Source organism: Budorcas taxicolor, chromosome 9 (genome assembly GCF_023091745.1).
Source record: "Budorcas taxicolor isolate Tak-1 chromosome 9, Takin1.1, whole genome shotgun sequence".
Lineage (NCBI taxonomy): Eukaryota > Metazoa > Chordata > Mammalia > Artiodactyla > Bovidae > Budorcas > Budorcas taxicolor.
In genome coordinates this window covers 91,754,791-91,779,443 of record NC_068918.1, presented here as the reverse complement: position 1 = coordinate 91,779,443, position 24,653 = coordinate 91,754,791, and the positions used below count along the sequence as shown (strand labels likewise).

At 39.3% G+C, this 24,653-nt stretch overlaps 1 protein-coding gene across 1 annotated transcript in view; it reads left to right on the top strand.

The window, feature by feature from the left end:
• The window catches only part of PDE10A (phosphodiesterase 10A), a 265,628-nt gene that overhangs the window by 113,020 nt on the left and 127,955 nt on the right, over positions 1-24,653 (top strand). Inside the window, exon 2 of the mRNA XM_052645868.1 lies at positions 6,422-6,550. Within this exon, the coding sequence (XP_052501828.1) occupies positions 6,422-6,550 (129 nt within the window). The remainder of the gene's footprint in view (positions 1-6,421; positions 6,551-24,653) is intronic.

Genomic DNA, 24,653 nt, shown 5'->3' with positions numbered 1-24,653 from the left:
GTGGTTCCAAGTGGTTCCTGCTCCAGAGATTTCTTCCTGCCTTCGTGTCAAAGTCCAAGGTTTAGCGTCCGGGTTCTCAGTCTATAATCTGAAGTGAAATGTGTCATGTAGTTCCGATTTGGGAGATAGCAGTGGTCAGTAGCAATCCCACTAAAGCATAATAAGCTCAGGGCAAGTGTCAAGAACAGGAGGCAGTGGGCTTTAGGTGGGCTCCCGGGCTTGTAGTCTTGTCCAGCCTGGACGGTTGCTTCCATGGCACTCACTGTTGGCTTTCAAGCTGCTCTGTGTCTGTTTTCCTTTATTATAGTGTCGGTGCTAAGATGCATTATTCAACCAATTTTTGTTGAGCGTTTACTCTGTGCCAGGCACATGATGCCCTGGATTATTAGTCCTCAGTTCAGTTCAGTTCAGTGGCTCAGTCGTGTCCGACTCTTTGCGACCCCATGGACAGCAGCACGCCAGGCCTCCCCGTCCATCACCAACTCCCAGAGCTTACTCAGACTCATGTCCATTGAGTTGGTGACGCCATCCAACCATCTCATCCTCTGTCGTCTCCTTCTCCTCTTGCCTTCAATCTTTCCCAGCATCAGGGTCTTTACAAATGAGTCAGTTCTTCAAATCAGGTGGCCAAAGTATTGGAGATTCAACTTAAGCCTCAGTCCTTCCAGTGAATATTCAGGGTTGATTTCCTTCAGAATGGACTGGTTGGATCTCCTTTTAGTCCAAGGGACTCTCAAGAGTCTTCTCCAACACCACAGTTCAAAAGCATCAATTCTTCGGTGCTCAACTTTCTTTGTAGTCCAACGCATATCCATACATGACTACTGGAAAAACCATAGCTTTGACTAGATGGACCTTTGTTTGCAAAGTAATGTCTTTGCTTTTTAATATGATGTCTAGGTAGGTTATAATTTTTCTTCCAAGGAGCAAGCGTCTTTTAATTTCATGGCTGCAGTCACCATCTGCAGTGATTTTAGAGCCCAAAAAAGTAAAATCTGCCACTGTTTCTGTTGTTTCCCCATCTATTTGCCATGAAGTGATGGGACCAGATGCCATGATCTTAGTTTTCTGAATGTTGAGTTTTAAGCCAACTTTTATAATACCCTGTATAATACCCTGGAATTACATACTGAGAAGTGTTGTGGGGAGGGGCAGACAGTGACTAACTGATGCTCTAGCTGTTGTATCTTTCTATTAAGCAAGGAGATCACATGGTTGGAGTAGAGATGGGAGAGAGAGAGAGAGAGAGAGAGAGATACTCAGGAGGGGGAAAGTGTACAAAGCTGAGTGCAGGATTCAGAATGCCCATTTGCCTGACATTAAGCTCATTCCTCTGCTAAATTGCGCTTCATTTTGGCTAAAGAAGGTGGTGCATTAGTTCAGTTCAGTTCAGTGGCTCAGTCGTGTCCGACTCTTTGCAACCCCATGAATTGCAGCACGTCAGGCCTCTCTGTCCATCACCAGCTCCCGGAGTCCACTCAAACTCATGTCCATCGAGTCGGTGATGCCATCCAGCCATCTCATCCTCTGTAGTCCCCTTCTCCTCCTCTGTAGTCCCCTTCTCCTCCTGTCCCCAATCCCTCCCAGCATCAGAGTCTTTTCTAATGAGTCAACTCTTCATATGAGGTGGCCAAAGTACTGGAGCTTCAGCTTTAGCATCATTCCTTCCAAAGAACACCCAGGACTGATCTCCTTTAGAATGGACTGGTTGGATCTCTTTGCAGTCCAAGGGACTCTCAAGAGTCTTCTCCAACACCACAGTTCAAAAGCATCAATTCTTTGGCGCTCAGCCTTCTTCACAGTCCAACTCTCACATCCGTACATGACTAGTGGAAAAACCATAGCCTTGACTAAACGGACCTTTGTTGGCCAAGTAATGTCTCTGCTTTTGAATATGCTATCTGGGTTGATCATAACTTTCCTTCCAAGGAGTAAGTGTCTTTTAATTTCATGGCTGCAGTTACCATCTGCAGTGATTTTGGAGTCCAGAAAAATAAAGTCTGCCACTGTTTCTCCGTCTATTTCCCATGAAGTGATGGGACCAGATGCCATGATCTTCATTTTCTGAATGTTGAGCTTTAACCCAACTTTTTCACTCTCCTCAACATGTATATTCAACCCAGGAGAATGATCACCTGCAACTTGTGCATACACACATGCACACACAGCTTTTAGCAAAGCCTTGCCGTTGAGCAGTGTGACCACCCACTGCTGCTGAGCATGACATGAGATACCTTGTTTTCTTTTAACTTGACAGATGTTGTTCCCCTACATTTAGAAAGTTTACTTCTTAAAACATATGTTTTCAATGGTCTTTTTAAAAACACACGTGTTTATTGATTTGGTTGTGCTCAGTCTTGGCAGCGGCACAGACTCTCTCGTTGTGGTGTGGGCCCTGCAGCGCGCACCTGGGTGGTTGAGGCCTGCAGGCTCGGTTGCTCTGCGGCGCATGGTGTCTTCTCGGTCCGGGATCCACCCCATGTCCTGTGCGCTGCAAGCTGGGTTCTCAACCACCGGACCACCAGGAAAGCCCACGCATTGTCTTTTGAAGAGTTAATAGTGTCCACCAAGAATCGTGTGTTCTCTCAGCTAATCATTTGTCATCGTTCGCGACTCCTCATGGTGACACGCTTTTCAGCCCCCTCTTAGCTCAGGTTGTTCTTGACAATTGAACGATTACAGTGCAATGTTTAATAGCATGAGAAGTTTTTTTTTTTTTTCTTTTCTTTTCTTTTTCTGGTTGCTTATTTTTAATCCAAAGCTATCTAACAGTTGAATGAAGACTTTAAGAAGCTTAGAATTATTTACTTATTCTTTACCCCTGGAGTAAGTATATGGGACAATATGAAGTTGAGACAGTTATTGTGACAAATCAGAGGAAAGATTATTAGTCATGTATACCTTAAAATTTTGAAATGTATAGTTTCTTCTAATCCAGTTGAGGTTAGCTACTCAGCTAACTCTATTGAGTTGGATAATGGGGCAGGAGAAGACTTGAAGGTAAGACACCCTGCCTCAGAGAAAAGAGTTCTTTTAAGACAGAGCAGAGCTGAGTTAGGGTAGCATTAAGGGCGCCATGGGGAGAAAGAAATGGCAACCGACTCCGGTGTTCTTGCCTGGAGAATCCCAGGGACTGGGGAGCCTGGTGGGCTGCCATCCGTGGGGTCGCACGGAGTCGGACACGACTGAGGCGCTTAGCAGCAGCAGCAGCAGCAGCAGAAGGGCGCTGTGAAATAGGGGCTCAGGAGCAGGGGTGGGCAGGGGAGGGTGCTGGGCTCCTGCCATGCAGTTTCCACTGCTTTTGCGAAAAGAGTACAGACAAATAATATAGGTTTTATCTGCAAATTAAGATAGCAGAATTAATACTTGAAAAATTGAGGTTTTTTTTTTTTTCCTATTTCTAGCAATAGATCCTTCAGTACTTGTAATTATTTTAAAAGTATCCCTCTGAGAAGAACAATAGTCCTTCAGCCTCTGATTTGAAGGGGATTTTCTAATTTTAATGAATCTTAAAGTGGCAAGATTCCAGAATTAAAAAAAAATTCTTCAGCATGTAGATACCCATTTTTAGAATAACAGTTTGTCATAAAGACACATTTACAGATACCATCAGAGGTAAACCTAAATGTGTATTGAGTCAGTGACATAATCAGAGAAGAACATTCCAAGAGACTTTAAAGTGCAGTAGCTTGTACATTCCTTGTGAGATATCTGGGCTTCCCTGGTGGCTCAGTGGCAAAGCGTCCACCTGCAGTGCAGGAGATACAGGAGACACAGGTTTGATCCCTGAGTTGAAAAGATCCCCTGGAGGAGGGCATGGCAACCCACTCAAGTATTCTTGCCTGGAGATCCCATGGACAGAGGAGCCTAGTGGGCTACAGTCCATGGGGTCACAAAGAGTCAGACATGACTGAGCGATTTAGCATGCATGCATGGGCTCCTAGTAGTAAAATGTTTAGTTCTTCACCTACAGGAGAATGCTACTGAACCAACTCATTGTAAAAACTGGTCAATAAAGGGGAACAAATTAAGCATGTATCCTGTCTTATGGCAATGAACTAACCAAATAGTCGATGAGGTGAAGTTTCTCTCTGTATTATTTGTATTCGTCAGGTTTTTGGATTGTAACTACTCTAATAGATAGTGGAATCTCATTTTTGTTTAACTCACTAGTGACAAATGATCTTCTTTTCATATTCTTATTTGCCATATCTGTATCTTCCTTTGACAGAGTGTCAGCTCTTGGACTCATTTATAATTGTGTTTTTTTTTTCTTGTTAAGTTTTAAGCATTCTTTGTATATCTCAGATAGAGTTCCTTTATCGGATATGTAATTTGGCAAATAGGACTTGTACATATAATATGCACCAAGATGAAATGAGGTGACAGTGAGTCAATTATGACTTTACATTTTCAGCCTGAGTTTCTGGAAGAATGGAGAATAGTAGTAACAGGAAAAAAGAGTTAAAATCACTTTGGGAATAAGTGGGAAGGAGATGACTCACATGGTTTTGAGTCAAGATGGAGCTTGAGGTGATGGAAGAATTTCCAAACTAGAGATCAAAAATATACTAAAATTCTTGATTCAGATTTTGCTTTCATCATTGTAGATTATTGTAGAGAAAGCGGAGGTGAAGAGCAAATAGAAAGTTAGGATAGGAACCATATTATGTCACAAAAGTGATACAAGGAAGCTTTAAGAAGGAATCAAATGTTGAATTAGTTCCACTTTTATAGGCATAATCAGAGTGGGAACATTACTTTGTTTTCTTGAGGTCAGATCAGTTCTCAGCTTACTTCTATTCTGTGCCTTTTGTATCTGGAGACTCTAACTTGCTTTGTCGAGAGAGCTCTCTCTTACTTTAATGAGTCTCATATCTTTCAGTACCTTATAGAATTTCTCAAACTGGATTTTACATCCCTGAGGCTCTTTGCAGGGTGAACATGGACTGGGTCTTGTTTCTTTATTAATCTAATTCAACTACATAATTATGTATAAGAGATCTATATCATTTAAATCAAGTGCTTAACTAATCGTTGAATTCATTGAAATAAATCATTTGCTTTCTCAGTAATACCATTCTGTTGTGGAATCATGCAGTTGTGACTTTAGTCCCCAGCAGAATTAATTAATACGTATAAGTTCTGTGCCTTGCCTGGTGCTGCAGGCATGCAGCCTGTTCTCTGAAGTCATAACGATATGCTTGGTTTAGTTTTTTCTGCATCTAAAAGTATGAATTTCCATTGCCGTTTCCACCTAACCGTCCCTAAGGATGGTAATTTATTGAATAATTCACAGAGTATTCAGTAGTGCTCTGAATAATTATTTTAAATAATTAAAATCACTGAGTAATGACTACTGATAGCCTGTGATTTTGAGTGCTTTAGTGAAATGGCATACCAACCTGAAGCAACAGTTTGACAGTGTATGATTTTATATTTTTTAAGTGAAGATCTGCAAAAGTTCTTTGAAAATTCTGTGTCTATTCAACAGTTATTGTTAGACTTTGAAGATTACTTTTGTGAAATGGACCATATATATTGAATATCAATGAAAAAATGTTGAGATTATTTTGGACTGAAGTCAGTTGTGTCATTGGATTTAGTGGCCCTGAGAAAAAGGAGAATTTGTGCTGTAAACAGCAAAAGACAGGAACTTATTCGTTAACCATATTTTTAGCCTCCGAAGTCTATTAGTACTTTACTCTCCTGTTTGATACTCTTACGAGAGTTTCACTTTTGACACCTGTTAAATGTATGATAATTACTTAGTGAAGTAGAAGCGCTTTGTCAGGCTTAACTGCACAGCGCTAGAATACAGGACTGATTCAAAGACAACACTGACATTTCTTGTTGGAAAACAGCTGTGTAACGTGATGAAATATCCATGTTTAAAATTTCTGAAGTTCTAACTTTACTTTTTTTTCTACTTTTTCAAAGTGGTAAAACGTAAATAACACAGAATTTGCCATTTTAAGCATATCAAGTATATAATCCAGTGCCATTAATGATACTCACAATGTGGGCCACCATCACCCCTGTCTGTCTACTTCTCAAACCAGAAACTCTGTACCCACAAAGCAAAGAATTCCTCATTCTCCTTTCCTCAGCTCCTGGAAGCCACTAACCTGCTTTGTCTCTGTGAGTTTACCCGGTCCAGAGGTTTCCCATAGGCGGAATCACATAATATTCACCCTTTGTGTCTAGCTGATTTTGTTTACCATGCTGTTCTTAAGGTTTCTCCATGTCGTAACTGAGCTCCATTCCTGCTTATGGTTGAATCATAGTCCATTGTACTTATGTATATCGTTAAAAATATTTATGTGCTAAATCTTTTTGCATAATGTGTCATTTTTCCATATCTTTGATGTAAACGAAGATGTCACATTGGTTAATTTTATTCTGTTCAATTCTTTTACAGATTTGACAGATGAAAAAGTGAAGGCCTATCTTTCTCTCCACCCTCAGGTATTAGATGAATTTGTGTCTGAAAGCGTTAGTGCAGAGACTGTAGAAAAATGGCTGAAGCGGAAAAACAAGAAATCAGAAGGTAAGACCTCATTCAGATTGAGTGCTGGATTTTTCTCTATTTCATAGTGACGAAAAAGGTGTTTATAACTTAACAAAAAATGCTAAAAGTAAAATATAGACAAATATTAGTACATTAATTCTGTAAGAATTTTATTCTGCTTAAAAAGATAAAATAAGTTAGAATGAGAGGAAATAAATACAAAAGAATGATCTTTAAAAAAAAAATCTTTAGTCAAAAAATTGAAAATTTATTTAGATATGACCACATTGAAAAATCTGGAAGCTAGTATTATTAGACTTGATTTTATGCAATTATTATTATTGATTATAAAAATATTCCATATATATTTCAAAAACATATTTATATTACATTATTACATTTTGAAAAATGTAATATTGAAACGTTTTATATGTGCACAGTGGGAAAACTGAGTTGCATTGGATGTTTTATTTATACTCATAAACGTAGGATATGGTTATATTAATGAAAAATGGGAGGTGGACTCAAAAAAAAAACATGTGAAATCAAATGAATTTCCCCCAAGTTGAATCTATATTAATATATTGACTTTGGATATGATAGTATTTTAATTTTGGATTTAGATGAATTTGTATTTGGCTGATTATGACTTCTCATTTCTGTGATGGCTGTTTTTATAGTAGAAATTAAAGTTTGTATATAATTTTAATTTATGGAGAACTTTTACATAAGCAAACGTGTATACTGCTTTTCTGGAAGTGTTTTAGTGTGACAAAAATGCTACACTTAAAGTTCAGAAGTGATCATCATTAAAATATCACGCTGTTAGAACTATGCTACTGAGTGTTGTGCTTGAGGCCAACTTTCCTTACTCTACAGAGGAAAGCTTCTGTAACTTTCTAACATAATTTTTACAAGAAGAAAGAGGTTAATTTTTTAAAAAGAGAGCTTTGGATATTGAAGCACAGCATGGTCTTTAAAGTACATGTCCACGGGTGTGTATGAATGTGTGTGCCTGTATGTGTGGCTTGAAAGGGAGGGGAAAAAGGAGAAAGAGAGAGAAACATACATACATCAGAGACAGGCGTGTTTTTTTCAAAAGGTTCATAGCGCTAATAGTAAGAATAAAGCTTGGCATGGCATATTTCATTTGTTACAAACCTTACACATTTGAAAATAATTTGAGATGTTTGAAACTTTTAAGTGTGACTGAGTTGTGCTTAAGGCAAGATGCAAATTTCAACTTGCTATATAATGATGGGTAATAACATGATCCCAAATTACATGATGTCAACATTGTTAATCAGTTACACTCCAATATAAAATACAAAGTTAAAAAATATATGTGATGTCTGTTAAATACAAAATTGAGCATACTTAGAAAATGAAAGGAATTGCAGACTGTTCTAGTGGTGGCTCAGCTGGTAAAGAATCCACCTGCAATGTGGGAAACCCGGGTTTGATTCCTGGGTTGGGAAGATCCTCTGGAGAAGGGATAGGCTACCCACTTCAGTATTCTTGGGCTTCCCTTGTGGCTCAGCTGGTAAAGAATCCACCTGCAATGCGGAAGACCTGGGTCCGATCCCTGGGTTGGGAAGATCCCCTGGAAAAGGGAGTAGCTACCCACTCCAGTATTCTGGCCTGGAGAATTCCATGGATACCGTCCATGGGGTCGCAGAGACTCAGACACAACTGAGTGACTTTTCCCTTTCACTTTAGCATGACAGGGATAGTTTTCTTTTAAAGTTTATAAATATTTGAATGCATCGCTCCATATCTCCTGAATCTGTTCTCTATACTAGTTAACCAAATAATCTTTTAAAGTACTTGATACATATACTCAGGAGTTAAATGATTATTAAGAATAGCAATGTGTGATTGAAACAGTACTCAGTTATGCTGGAAGAAAACCTTGTTCTTATAGGAAGATGATTTTGAAAGTGACCCTGTGCAGGGCTAGACTGCTGCTACAACTGAGAATGTGAGTGAAGCGGCCCCTTGGGGCTCACTGTCCAGTGGTGAGAGCAGGCCAAGAAGTGACCACATCACAGGATGCATCAGTAGGAACCAGGTGAGGCGGTTGGCAGTGGAAGGGCGTGAAAAGAACCTTTAATTCTGCCGCCAGGGCTGGGGTCTGCTAAGACCCTTTCTGCCTCCTTTTCCAGAGAGTTCATCGCAAGAATGTATCTGCACCCCCTTCAAATTCAGTGAGATTCTATAGCCTGGCCCCTGCAGGCTGTTTAAAGGCAAAATGTAGCGATGAGCTTGAGTGAGTGGCATGAGAAAGCACTGCCCAATCTTCTTTGAGATGTAGAAAGCCAGTTAAATGTCTTGATTTCATCTGTGTGGTTACAGATTGAAGTAGTGATGGTTCTCTGAAACATCCTGTGTCTTTTCCCTCACTGTCTTCTTATACTTTTTAAAAAAATTCTGTTTTTTCTCAAGTAAACTTTATTCTGCTCCCAACCCCTCTCATTGAAAATGTCTTGAGGAAGACAATTTTTGTGGGGAGGATTTTTTAGGGAGTGTTTGCATTTCCATGTGTAAATCCAGAAAGAAGAAGTGTGATAGCTAGAAAGATCTTGGAGGACAGTTTGTTGAAAATGAGACGAGCCTGCCCAAATTATTTCACTTTGTGTGTCAGTTTGGTAAAAGAAAATGAAGTAACGAAAGCTGTGCTGTAATAAATAATTTGCACAATACCTTGTGCATTGTAAGTACTCAATAAATATTTATTTTTTTAAACACTGAGAAACCAGCCTCGCATGGAAATGATCTACATTATGGGGCAGAAAATTGTGTAAAGGCATATTCTGCCTAGAGAAAGATATATGAAAATGCAAATTTTTAAACAAATAAATAAAGGGTTATTTAAATTACAAAATCATATTTGCCTTTTAAATGGCCAGCTTTTATACTGCTTGAATGTGTTTACTGTTTTAATGATGACTCTGTGCTATTAAAAAAGCTAGTTTCTCTCTCATTTAGTATTTTACTCAGTATCTACTGTTTGCTTGGTGCTTAGAAGGCAAAGTGCTTAAAAAACAGAGAATGAATGGCACATTTTGTTTAAACTATGATAATAGATTTAGAGTGGATTAATATCATGACCACAGTGCAGCTGTAGTTTTCAAGGCGCTTCACATACATTCACCCTTTACATCTGGTTACATGAATGGGGATTAAACCTGGGTTCACTTGGTAGGTGTTGAAACTGTGCCAGGAGAAGCGTAGGGATCCCTGGAGGTTCAGTGTCTAGTTCTTGATAGAATTACTGGGCGGTAACTCCACGAGCAGGTTGGGGGCGTAGACTAAGTGTGTTGTGGTTATTTTGGTTTTTCTCACCTAACGGCACACTTGGTGCATACTAGGTGATTCTGTAAACACCACTGTGGGTGGTTTTTATTTAATAAGTGATTACATCAGGGAAGGTTACATTCTCTTCCTCCAAGTGACCCACTCTGACCCTTTCACTACACTTGGTGATCAGGTTATACTGACACCAGAACTACTTTTATGTTCTTCTTATCTCCCCCTTAGTTATTTAAAAGCTTCTTGAAGGAAGGAGTTGTTTAATATATGTTTTAAAATCCCTTGAGAGACCTTGGCTTTCTATTTACTCAGCAAACTATGTGTGAAGCACCTCTTAGGTCCTGGAATTATCAAGTTTCTAAGGAATTCACAGTCCATCAAATAGAAGAAGACAGAGAAGTTTCTGCTTTATCCTAGTTAGTCTGATAGTGAGCCAGAGTGGTCTTGTGAGGGGACTGGGACAACTGGTCTTGTGAAGTAGACGGCGGTCACTGCGCTGAGTGGAAGAGAAGAGGGTTTGGGGAAGGTGAACCACTGCATGGCCACAGGGATTTAAATTTCAGAAGTCTTCACTCTTACTGTTTTTGTTTTAAATGCATCAAGTTCTATCTGTACTTTTGAGGCCAATTGTCTTTTGAAGGTTGACCTCTGATCCTAAATCCTAAACAGTTGATTTTCAGTAATGTTTGGAAATTGGAGATAGCGTTTATTTCTCTTATAAGCTCTTGTACTCTTTTAGAGACTATATAAACATTTCCTCAGAAAGCACTGAGGCCTGTACATTCTCACAGCTCTACTTCCATTTGGGAAAAACTCAGGGAAGAAAGAAAATTATCCAGGTTGTGAATTGTTTCACTAACTGTTATATTTTATGCTGAATTTTATGCACAGTAAATTTGACGGGTCCAGCTGGTACTCTTCAAGACTCAGCCTGATGAACTATTCAGCATCTACACAAATCTCAAAGTACAAATATAAAATTAATAAACAAACATTAGGATATGATGCAGATCCAGCTAGTTGTGTGTTTTGAAAGAGCAGTCTGAGATGGAGCACAGCTCACACCCTAAGTGCTGTTCGAGGATCTTGGCAGGCGAGGGAAGAGCTGACACCTCCACTGTGCTGCTTTACTCACAACTATCAGTTGATAGTATTAGTGGTATTAGAAGGGTCACAATTATTAGTTGATAGTATTGGTGGTATTAGAAGGGTCACAATTATTGGTTGATAGTATTGGTGGTATTAGAAGGGGTACGTGAAGATGTCAGCATGGCTCTATTTGGAATCTTCTGGTAGTAGAATAAAACTTAAAATATGTGGATTTTGTTTAAACCCCCCCAGATGTGACTGTGATAATTCGTTTTGTAAAGGGAAACTGTGTATTCAAGAGAGTGATTGACTGAACCCAAATTATTTAAGAATGATAAGTAGCAGTGCCATCTTTTCTGGCTAACATTTATTATTATTATTATATTTCTATGTCTAAAATATAGTCGCAGACCATCTCACTATCATATGTATCTATAAATGTCAGGTAATTAAGAATGAAAACATTAGTGCTGTTAGCTGCCTTCAATGTTTACATGAATGGTTTCTTTTTTTTTTTCTCAAAGAATGTAGTTACTATATATTTTTCCCCTCTCCATGATTCTTGAGATGGAATTTAATTTTCATTCAAATAAAACTGTTAGATATTTCATACTTAGAACTAATGAGATTTATATTATGTCCCCTAAACCTACTATATGCACCCTAAAATGTGGATTGGATAGCATCAGCCCTGCTTGTTATATGACATACAGTTTCTATGCTGCTGCTGTAATTTCCATACCACCCCAAGCTATCTATAGATTTAACACAGTCCCTATTAAACTTCCAGTGGCAGGTTTTTTTAAATAGAAGTAGCTGCTGCTGCTGCTAAGTCACTTCAGTCATGTCTGACTCTGTGCAACCCCATAGACGGCAGCCCACCAGGCTCCCCCGTCCCTGGGATTCTCCAGGCAAGAACACTGGAGTGGGTTGCCATTTCCTTCTCCAGTGCATGAAAGTGAAAAGTGAAAGTGAAGTTGCTCAGTCGTGTCCGACTCTTAGTGACCCCATGGACTGCGGCCCACCGTCCATGGGATTTTCCAGGCAAGAGTCCTGGAGTGGGGTACCATGGTCTTCTCCGAGTTTCTATGCTAGTATATGTAACGTAGCAGGATATTAAGTTAACAAAGCATGAATTATAGTGTTAAAAGATTTCAGAAAATAAGACACTGATCAGTGATGTGTTAGCCACTGAGAGGTGTGTGTGTGTTAGTTGCTCAGTTGTGTCTGACGCTTTGTGACCCTATGGGCTTCCCAGGCAAGAATACTGGAGTGGTTGCCATTCCCTTCTCCAGAGGATTTTCCTGACCCAAGGATCACACTTGGGTCTCCTGCATTGCAGGCAGATTCTTTACCATCTGAGCCACAAGGGTGGACCCATTAATACATACCATGAGTAAGAATAAACATAATTGAAATGGTTTACTGGGAACTTCACTTTGGGCACTTTATCTCTTTTCCTTGAACTTGCTGTCTCAAAAATTGAAGTTACATTTTCACGTAGAGCTTGCATATTTTTTTCATAATGGAAAACAGAAAATGTGTTGAATGTTACATGCCTTGATCTGAATTATAAATAAACATGAGTTCACCATCTGGTAAGTAGAAGGGGGATAAAGTTGATGTTAATTCATTTGTAAAGGGTTATTTGATATATTTCATTAATTCTGTTAATATTAGATATTGCTGTTAAAAATGTATCTTTCATATATTCTTTTTAGAGAGTGAGCTCCTCAGCAATCCAATCAAGTTGATGGGGGATTTGATAATTTCAAAGATTAAATTAGATCATCACAAATTTGTTAGTGATTATGAAATTAATTCATATAAATTTAGTAGCTTTGTTACAGACCTAGATTGAAGCAGTTTTTATATATTATCTGTAAAATTCCTATTGGTGGCAGCTAATGTCTGTGCATTCAACACTGTTACTACATTTCCTAAGTAAAACTTTTGTTCGCAAGGGATTCTAACTAGTGAAAATGTTATGAGCTGACAGAGTGTTGAAAAGACCTTGTTTTGGTCAGCGCTTCTCTTTATAAAAATTTTGTTTGTTAACTGTACATATAGAAAAAATGTGTAATAGAAATCATTGCATCTATTTATTTAATAGACTTTTTTCAGCATTTAAAATTTTATTTCATATAACAGATTTTTAAAAATAAAAAACCTGTGAAAGATAAGCAATCTAACTGCTTCTGTGTGTGTGTGTGTGTGTGTGTGTGTGTTTTAATCTACTCCTTAAAACATCCTGAAGATGTAACATTGATCTGGATGATTTGACCAAAGGTTGAATAATCTTTTCTAGAAACGTTGATTTCAGTGGTGAGTTGTAGCTGGAATGTGGCCAGGTACTACTCGTTTCTCTAGCTGTTTATTCAGCTTGCGTACATGTTACGGAAGTGTAGTTTTGGAGAACAAGGACTATAAGCTTGATTCCCTCATGGTCACTTTCTGATAGAGGAAGACAGATGATAAACATGTAATCTAAGGATTAAACTTATTTTAGTATTTGTTGACATTGTGTATTTGAAAACATCTAACGTAATGTCTGCTGCTGCTTCGGCCGCTCAGTCATGTCTGACCCTTGCGACCCCATGGACTGGAGCCCGCCAGGCTCCTCTGTCCATGCGATTTCCCAGGCAAGAATACTGGAGTGGGTTGCCATGCCCTCCTCCAGGGGGTCTTCCCGACCCAGGGGTGGAAGCCGGGTCTTCCTGCAGTACAAGTGGTGTCTTGCATTCCAGGCAGATCCTTTACCAACTGAGCCCCGAGGGAAGCCCACCGTAGCTAATGTCTAACAAATAGGGCATTTTAGTACAGTTAAATTTGCTTGAGATTTAAAATTCACATTGTTTGCTTGTGAACTCAGAGCCCGTATAGTGAAAACACGTCTACGTATCTGAGTGCCCATCCTGGGATGATTTTAAGTCACAAGAGTGCTGTATCTTGGGTTTACTGCCCTTGAGGGACTCATGGTCTTGTGGTGTGAAAAGAAGATGTGAAACCAGGAGAGTACAGCCATGCGGGTGTATAGTATAAGCGTGTTAAGTCGTGTGGTATAGTTTATCAAGACGACACTTGTGACAGCTGAGGTCATTGAGAGGCATGAAAACTGAGAAGACTTCTTGCAAGAGTCGGTGCTGGGTTGGCTATTGGTTCCTCAGAGCAGCATCAGTATCCCCTGGGAACTAGTTAGAAATAGCGCAGGTTGCAACTCACCCTAGACCTCCTGAGTCAGAAACGTCTGTGGTTGGACCAGCAGTCTGCGTTGTGACAAGACCCCACTCCCCCATAATTCTAATGCAAGCTAACATCTGAGAACATCTAACATCTGAGAACCCCAGTCTTGGCCATCGAGGAGCCCACAGATGAGGAAGTGTGGTTCCACTGTTGTCTGCGGGAGCTAGGGGACAGAGGTAGGGCTTCAGGACTTACTGTGCTTTACTTCTGGAAGACCCTGGAGAGCAGGGCTCGGCACAGGAAATTCTGGGTAGAAGCAATTTGATAGGAAGCAGGAGGGTGCTTAAAGGCAGGTTGGCTAACACAACAGTTCAGGTAGAAGTTTAAAAATGAACAAGTTCAGTCACTGTTCTTTTCATTTTTAAAAGGTTTTAATTTATTTTGTTTGCTTTTGTAGTGCTGGAAGTTTTCATATGTGTGAAGTCATTTTGCTAAAGATTGTGCATCATAAATATTTTTTCTTATTTTAAGAACAAGAGAAGATGCTGTTTAAATTTTGGTCTTTCTACTCTAATTTTATTTTAGCTATTTTTTCGTGTTCTTCATTGGTTGTAATAGGAAACGTGGAAACAGTGTAAAAATCCAAAATAGATGTCTAACTGATAGCATTGCTTTTTTTATATATAAATTTATTTGTTTTAATTGGAGGTTAATTACTTTACAATACTGTATTGGTTTTGCCATATATCAACATGACTCCGCCACGGGTGTACATGTGTTCCCCATCCTGAACCCCCCTCCCTCTTCCCTCCCCATACCATCCCTCTGGGTCATCCCAGTGCACCAGCCCCAAGCATACAGTATCCTGCATTGAACCTGGACTGGCGATTCGTTTCATATATGATATTATACATGTTTCAATGCCATTCTCCCAAATCATCCCACCCTCTCCCTCTCCCACAGAGTCCAAACGACTGTTCTAAACATCTGTGTCTCTTTTGCTGTCTCACATACAGGGTTATCATTACCATCTTTCTAAATTCCATATATATGCGTTAGTATATTGTACTGGTGTTTTCCTTTCTGGCTTACTTCACTCTGTATAATAGGCTCCAGTTTCATCCACCTCATTAGAACTGATTCAAATGTATTCTTTTTAATGGCTGAGTAATACTCCATTGTGCTTGCTAGAGTTTGGTGAGTTATAGAACCATGCATATCATCACTGTTTGCAAGACAGTGACCACGTAAAAATGCACAGACTGAAACAAAAAAAACCCACACAGGCAAAGCTAGTCAAGTGTACATCATTGTGGTGGTTTTTGGATTTTGAGGATTTATAGATGTGTTTATAGTCTTCTTATATGAGTTGCTTTTAAAATAAGAAATAGATGAAAGAGATATTAACAGGAAGTTTTTAGTTTTCTTGTATGGGAGGTTTTGCCGCAACTTTCTTTGATTCTAGTCCAGTTTAAGCCGATTATCCTCTGCTTGTTTGGCTGCTTTTCTGTTGCAGGGAGTAATAGACATTTATTCTGTTTTTGCTAATCCCCTTTATTATTGGCTTTCCCTCCCCCTCCCCCAACATATTATCTTTGGTCACGTAGATTATCACATAAGAAGCGGGTAGCTGAAATGGGGTCTAGCAAAGCACTCAGCTCTGTTTTTTCATAGAGTCATCATTTTAAGTTTACCAATTATTCTACTCAAACTTATAAATTATCTTTTATAAGCTTAGCATTTGCTATAATAAGCATGGAATATGAATTCACTTGTAATGGAATTTGCTGTCTAAAGGGGGCAAAAAATAGTAGCTTGGCCATAATTATTTAAATCAATTGTATAAATTTTTTTCTTGTGATGAGAACTTGTAGGATTTACTCTCTTAGCAACTTTCAAAATACCATGCAGCAGTGGTGGATGCCGGGAGCCAGCACGGGAGATCCCACCCATGACAAGGTCACGCAGAGAGACCTGACGGGCAGGTGAGTCAGGTCTCAAGGGGCCCTCTGAGCATTGTGCTGTACATTGAGTCCTCAGTATTTACTTATCTTATAACTTGACATTTGTACCTTTTGACCACTATCACTCAATCTCCTCATCCCAAATCAGTTTACAAAGTGTTAAGGTTGAAAACTTTTTCTCTAAGGTCAGGAACAACACAAGCTTGCCAACTCTCACCACTTCTGTTCAACATGGCACTGGGAAGTCCTAGACAAAACAAGCAACAAAAAGCATCAGAATTGAAAAGGAAGATGTAAAATTGTTTCTCCAGATGACATGATTTTATATAGAGAAAAGTACTAAAGACATCACCAGAAAATTGTTAGATCTAATCAGTTAATTGAGGAAAATTGAAGAATATGATAAAGTATTGCTGAAAAATCAGTAGTATTTCTGTATACTAACAATGTACTATTTGAAAAAGAAATAAAACAATTCCATTTACAATAGCATCAAAAGCAATTGAATTTTTAGGAATAAATTTAACCCAGGAGGTGAAATACCTCTGCTCTGAAAACTACAAGACACTGATGAAAGAAACTGAAGAAGACACAAATAAATTGAAAGGTGTGCTGTGTTCATGTACTGGAAGAATTAATGTTGTTGTAATTTCCATACTACCCCAAACTATCTATAGATTTAACACAGTCCCTATTAAGCTTCCAGCGGCAGTTTTTTTTAATAGAAGTAGCTGCTGCTGCTGCTGCTGCTAAATCACTTCAGTCGTGTCTGACTCTGTGTGACCCCATAGACGGCAGCCCACCAGGCTCCCCCGTCCCTGGGATTCTCCAGGCAAGAGTACTGGAGTGGGGTGCCATTGCCTTCTCCGAATAGAAGTAGAAAAAAGTATTATAACTTATATGAAACCAAGAGACCTGAAAATGCAAAGCAATCTTGAGAAAGAAGAAAGGGTGAAGTGTCACACTTTCTGATTTCAAGCTACAGTACTTAAAACAGTATGGTACTGGCATGAAAAAAGACAAATAGACGAATGGAACAGAATCGAGAACTCAGAAATAAGCCCAAACATAGGTCAACTAATATTTGACAGTGGAGTCAAGAATACTAAAAAGACAAGAGACAGTCTTCACCAAGTGGTGCTGGCAAGACTGCACTTTACATGCGAAAGAACAGAACTTAGATCCGTTTCCACAAGGATTAACTTGAATGGATTAAAGACATGAATGTAAGACCTGAGACCATAAGACTCGTAGGAGAAAACAAAGGAGAGATGGCTCCTTGGCACTGGCATTGTCAGTGCTGGCTTAGATGTGCTAAAGCACAAGCAACAAAAACGAAAGTAAACGAGTGGACTACATCAAGCTAAAAGCTTCTGCACAGCAAAAAGAAACAGTGAACAAAATGAAAAGACATGGAACAGAACGGGAAAAAGTATTTGCAAATAGTCTAGCTGATAAGGATTGGTTCATCAAAATATGTAAGGAACTCATGCAGTTCAATAGCAACAACAGCAAGACAAAAGCAAGTCTTTCAGTGTAAAAATGGGGAAAGGACCCGCATAGATATTTGTCCAAAAGAGATATGGGAATAGCCAACAGGTACATGAAAAGATGTTCAACCTCCAGAATCACTAAAGTGAAAGTGAAGTCGCTCAGCCTTGTCTGACTCTTTGCGACCCCATGGACTGTAGCCTACCAGGCTCCTTAGTCCATGGGATTTTCGAGGCAAGAATACTGGAGTGGATTGCCATTTCCTTTTCCAGGGGATCTTCCTGACCCAGGGATCGAACCCAGGTCTCTCACATTGGAGGCAGACACTTTACCGTCTGAGCTACCAGGGAAGCCCCTCCAGAATCATTCAGTTCAGTTCAGTCGCTCAGTCGTGTCCGACTCTTTGTGACCCCATGAATCACAGCACACCAGGCCTCCCTGTCCATCACCAACTCCCAGAGTTCACCCAAACTCATGTCCATCGAGTCAGTGATGCCATCCAGCCATCTCATCCTCTGTCGTCCCCATCTCCTCCTGCCCCCAATCCCTCCCAGCATCAGAGTCTTTTCCAATGAGTCAACTCTTTGCATGAGGTGGCCAAAGTACTGGAGTTTCAGCTTTAGCATCATTCCTTCCAAAGAAATCCCAGGGCTGATCTCCTTTAGAATGGACTGGTTGGATCTCCTTGCAGTCCAAGGGACTCTCAAGAGTCTTCTCCAACACCACAGTTCATTAGGAAAATGCAAACTGAAACCACCTCACCTGTAGAATGGCCATCGACAAAGACTAGAGATAACAAATGCTGGCAAGGGTGTGGAGAAAAAGAGCATCCTTGTACATTATTGGTGCAAAATCTAAATTGATACAGTCACTGTAGAAAACAGTATGGAAGTTCCTCAGAAAAATAAAAGTACGGTTTTCCTATGAGTCAGCAGTTTCACCCCCGGGAATGAATATACCCAAAGGAAATGAAAGCACCGTGTTAAAGAAGCGTCTGTACCCTGAGGTTCCCTGCAGCAGCAGTCGCCACAGCCGAGGCTGGGGAGCAGCCGAAGTCTCCACTGATGAACAGACAGATCAAGAAAGTGTGGTATGCATATACACAGTGCAGTATTACTCAGTTATTAAAGAAGGTGGAAATCCTGCCACTTGTTACAACCTGGATGGACTTTTAAGGCATTTTGCTAAGTCGGAGAAAGACAAATGCTGTATGATCTCACTCTTATGTAAAATAAAACAATTGTAGAAGAGACCAGCTTTGTGGTCACCAGTCATCAGTGGTGGTGTGGCAGCAGGGGCAAAGTGGGTGAAGGTGGTCAAAAGGCACAAACTTCCAGTCATCAGTCAGCTCAGGCGCTCAGCCGTGCCCACTCTCTGTGAGCCCGTGGACTGCAGCACACCAGGCTCCCTGTCCAGCACCAGCTCCCGGAGTCCACCCAAACTCACATCCATCGAGTCAGTGATGCCAGCCAGCCATTTTAGCCTCTGTCGTCCCCTTCTCCTCCTGCCCTCAATCTTTCCCAGCATCAGGGTTTTTTTCCAATGAGTCAGCTCTTCGCATCAGGTGGCCAAATATTGCAGTTTCAGCTTCAGCATCAGTCCCTCCAGTGAACACCCAGGGCTCATCTCCTTTAGAATGGACTGGTTGGATCTCCTTGCAGTCGAAGGGACTCTCAAGAGTCTTCTCCAGCACCTCAGTTCAAAAGCATCAATTCTTCAGCACTCAGATTTCTTCACAGTCCGACTCTCACATCCATTCATGACCACTGGAAAAACCATAGCCTTGACTAGACCGACCTTTGTTGGCAAGGTAATGTCACTGCCTTTTAATATGCTATCTAGGTTGGTCATAACTTTCCTTCCAAAGAGCAGGCGTCTTTTAATTTCATGGCTGCAAACTTACCACCATCTGCAGTGATTTTAGAGCCCCCCAAAATAAGTCTGTCACTGTTTCCACTGTTTCCCTGTCTATTTTACATGAAGTGATGGGACCAGATGCCATGATCTTAGTTTTCTGAATGTTGGGTTTTAAGCCAACTTTCTCACTCTCCTCTTTCACTTTCATCAAGAGGCTCTAGGAATGTAACGTAAAACGTGATGACTGTAGTTAGCACTGGTGGGCACTCACATTGTGAAGAGAGTAGACTGTAAGAGTTCTCATCACAAGGAGATTTTTTTTTCCTTTGTTAGAATTCATATCTATATAAGACAAGGGGTACTCACTAATCTTACTGTCATAATCGTTTCACAGTATACGTTAGTCAAATCTTTACGATGTACTCCCTAATCTTATATAGTGCTGTATGTCAATTATATCCCAATAAAACTAGAAAAAATTTTAAAAAAGTATTGAAAAGGAAGGTTTGTGTTTATGCTCAGGCCTGAAGGATGAGTTTGGTAAAGAGTGGAGAAAGGAAAAATCTGGAGGACTCGAAAAGGAAGGGGCTTTGTTGGCGCTTCATGGGGGACATGGATGTGAGCTGAGAAGGTGGCCCAAGGGCTTTCAAGGCTTTGGTTTGACCTTTGCTTTGTCAATGTCAAATGATAACTTACTTGTGGGTTATCTTAATGCAGTAGCTCAATATTTTGAAATAGAAGCAAAAAGGGTATATTTCTCTAATGTCGAGGCATTAGATAATTAGGAAATATCTAGGAATAATGTTTTGCTGGAAAGTTTATTTTCAAGTTGGGTAAATAAGCATTCATTTTGCTTTGGGCACAATTTAAAACCTAATGGTAAAACACTGAGTGTATTTGAGGAAAAGGGAACATCCAGTGAAGACGATTCAGGAAGAGAGAAAGCACTGATTTCTTTAATCTGTGTAAATCATGAAGCATTATCAAGAATGACTCATAAAGCATAGAACATTGACTAGAGACACAACAAAACAAGGATGGATCTCAAACTTCCAAAACAATTGAACAGGAAATGATAAAAGTGATAAAGGGAATGATTTACCTTGAAATAATTATAAACATGAAAAATTTATAATCAACAAAGCAACCATTAATTCTAGGGATGTTTTAGAAATCAACCTGTCTAAGAATTTCAAAAATCAAGGATCCTTAGATCAATCATAGTCAAAACTCCTTATTTTGGAATTTATATGCTGTTTTTCACTTACGAGTTTATCTAACATATATACATATTTTTCCTAATTATATATGTATGAGAATTATTTGAGATGGACTTATTAATAATATTTCTCTCAGCCTTGAACATTTTTTTTAGATATCAGTGGAGGCACTCAGTTTTCAGTTTGACCTATAATTATCCTCATTCCCTAGTGTCTGTTCAGCTTTCTATACATTCATTTTCTGTGGGGCTGAGAAAATTAATTTCTAGACAAAGTCCTATTAGAGTTTTCTACATAAATTGTTTATATGAAAGTATAATACAAAGAAAGGAAACTTAAAATATGTTAAATTACTGGCAGTTTCTAAAATATGCCCTTCAGTTCTCTTTTTGTGTTTGATACTCTAAGAAGGAAATTAGAAAAATAAGTGATTTTTAGAAGCAAAGTATTTTTTCTTATGTTTTTCACATAAGACTTATATGTTCCCAATACACATTTAAGCTATTAAAATTATTTTTGTTTTAAGAATTGCAGCTCCATATCCTAGAACAGTATCCTGTTATACAGAATTCTTGCTCTAAATATTTATTAAATGAATATACTGAAGTTAAATATGGACATGCAAAGTTTCAGTAAAGCTGGGGATTGCTAATATAAATCAATTAAAGCTTTATGAAATGAAATTAATGCCTGACTGGTAAACATTTATAGAAAGAAAGAATGACTGCATATGGTGAAGCCGATAAGATTGCAGAAAATCCCCATATTGTTTTATAAAACAAACAAAAAAAATTGAAAACTGATTTTTATACTATTAAGAAGAAACAACAATAATAATTTATCAGGAAAGAGCAAATATACAAAATGCTCCTATGTATTAAAAATACATATATATTAAATAGTGAAAAGAAGCAAAGATCTCAATAAAGATTTATAAATTTGAGTAAAAGATTAATTTTTTCAAATAATAATAGCAAATAATAATGTAGTACTTATTTGCCAACTATTGTTTTGGTTTTTTTTCCCTGCTGGGGATGGAACCTTAGCCCTGAGAGTGAAAGCACCAAGTCCTAACCACTAAACCACCAGGGAATTCCCTCAGCTACTATTTTAAGTGCTTTATGTATATTAATTCAGCTAATCCTTACAGTAATATTGTGAGAGGTGTATTATTATCATTCGCGATTTACAGAGGAGCGAACCGAAATAGAGTTCTTAAGTGTCAGAGCTCGGATATGAGTGCAAGTGTTGAAAGCAGGGACTGGAAGATGTCTTTATACACACCTGTGTGGTCATGACGTTACTTGCAGTGGTAAAATGGCGGAAGCAACCCAAGCATCCACTGATGGATGAAAGAATAAGCTGAATGTGGCAGGGACCTTCAGTGGCATGGCCTTCAGCCATGAAAAGGAAGGGGATTCTGACAAATGCTACAATAACGGATGCACCTCAAGGACATGACCCCGTCACAAAAGGACAAATACTACGTGTTCCAACTAACACAAGCTACCTCGAACAGGTCCCCATCTTTGAGAAAGAAAGGGCTGTGCTAGGGCTGGAGGGGAGGCAGGGGGATCTAAGGGATAAGTGGGTGCAAAGCTTCCGTTTTGCAAGATGAGAAAGGTCTGGAGAGTGAGTGCAGCATAACGTGGATATACTCAACGCTGCTGGACCGTACACTTAGAATCAGTTAGAATGGCCCATTCCACGCTGTGCGTTTTATCAAACTTTTTAACTAAAGTATTGACTTAGATGGCCTGGTGCTTCCCATGGCACCGGCTTGCTTTCATGGTGCTGGGACACCATGGTGTGTAGGAGGCGATCTGGGGCTTGTGAGGCTTGAGAGAGACCTTTTTGAAGTGAATATTTCTCTTTTTTAATTTTTATTTTATTGGAGTGTAATTGATTTACAATGTTGTGTTAAGTTTCAGATGTACATCAAAGTGATTCAGTTACGCATATACATGTATATTCATTCTTTTTATTTTTTTATTTTTTTAATTTAAATTTATTTTAATTGGAGGCTAATTACTGTACAATATTGTGTTGGCATTCTTTTTAAATTCTTTTCTCATATCAAAGAGTATCGAGTAGAGTTCCCTCTGCTGCACAGCAGGTCCTGTTGGCCATATCCTATATCATATCCTGTGTACAGTGGGGTGTGTATGTTCATCTCAAGCTCCTAACCTACCCGCCTCCCTCCATGTTTCCCCTTTGCTACCCATAAGTTTGCTTTTGAAATCTCTACGTCTGTTTCTGTTTTGTAAATCAGTGCATTTTTGTCATTTTTAAAAAAGACATTTCACATATGACTGATAGATGATATTTGCCTTTCGTTGTCTGACTTATCTCATTTAAAAGTATAGTAATCTCTATGTGCGTCCAAAAGTGAATATTTCTTTGGATTGGGAAAATAAATGACGTTAAGGATACAGGATGCTTGGGGCTGGTGCATGGGGATGATCCAGAGAGATGATATGGGGTGGGAGGTGGGAGGGGGATTCAGGATTGGGAGCTTGTATACACCCGTGGTGGATTCATGTCAATGTATGGCAAAACCAATACAGTATTGTAAAGTAAAATAAAGTAAAAATAAAAAAAATTAAAAAATTAAAAAAGATTTTTTAAAAGCTAAGCAACCTGCAAACGTCACAGAAATCTAGAAAATTAGCATAGTACTGTATTGACTAGCTTCCTGAGGCATCCCTCTCCTGCTGATTGTTGTGTGTATTTTGGCCCTAACTCCTGCATCTCTGTGTCGTGGTTTTGTAATCTCATTTTCCATAGAGAGAACCAAAGAGTAATTCAGTCTTCTGCCAGTGTGATTGAGAGAATTTTTCTGATTTTGGTAATTTAGACAGTTTTCCTTTAGGTTTAAAAGTCATTATTGGTAACGCCATGAAGTATTTTAGGACTGTTGCCAAATCTGGGAAAAGCCTCAACATGATTCATGTGTGAGCTATAATATTTAGAGATCTTCAAAGTTTCTTTCTGTTTTATTTCTTCTTTGGGATCGACAGCACGTTAACTGGTTTGCCACTGACCCCCAGTGTCTCTGCACTAAGTGAGCTGGTGCAGGCTATGTCAGGGGTATTCTGGGTTTAACTGTCTGTGGAAGAGACTGGGAAACTCATAAATATACCCTGATAAATCTGGATTGAATCTTTCTCCAGGTCGACTTCCCTTTTGTTGTGCCCTAAAAATACCATGGCCTCGCCAGCACGGCTCGAAATGACACAGTGTGACAGAGGGGAGGTCACAGTGAGATGAGACAGTGGTGTTTATCAGCTGCGGTTAAAATGCCTGGCTTTTTCAAATTTTATAAACAGTTAACCACAAACACACACGACTCGCTCGAGAGGTTTTGGGGTCCGCTCACTCACCTCCTGGACGCCCCTCTGGAGACGACGCCGGTGACCCCTTCATCACCCATGGCCACGGGCCTTAGGGGCAGAGCCTACTGCTGACAGCCTTGTTCTTGCTGCCTAGCCCCTCCAGTAAATGCTTGTGAAATGAGGACTTCAGAAGAACAACTCCAGGTTTAGGCTTGGATTCTACCACTTAACATTTAGCCCGAAGACCCCATTTAACTTCTGTACTTTAACCTTATGGAATCTGTTTCCTCATATCTAACATGGGGATTAAAAAACAAAAAAAAAACTCTGTAATTATGTGTGGTGATGAACGTTAATTAGCTGTATTATGTCGATCATTTTGCAGTATAAACAAACATTGAATCATCGTGTTGTACATCTGAAGCTAATGTTATGTTGTATGTCAATTATTCCCAAATAAAAACAAAGTGAGTAAGTAAATAAAATGGGGATAAAACCTACTTCACAGGGCTCATGAAGAGATTAGCTCCTCATCCATGCAAATCACTGACAAAATGACAGCTGTATACATTAATGCTTTTAAAGAAGAGTCTGTGGTTTCTGAGTGTACTGTTCTGAGTTTTAAAACTTGTATAGATTCATGTAACTACTACCATTCAGAACAGTTCCATCAACCTGAAACACTTTCTTC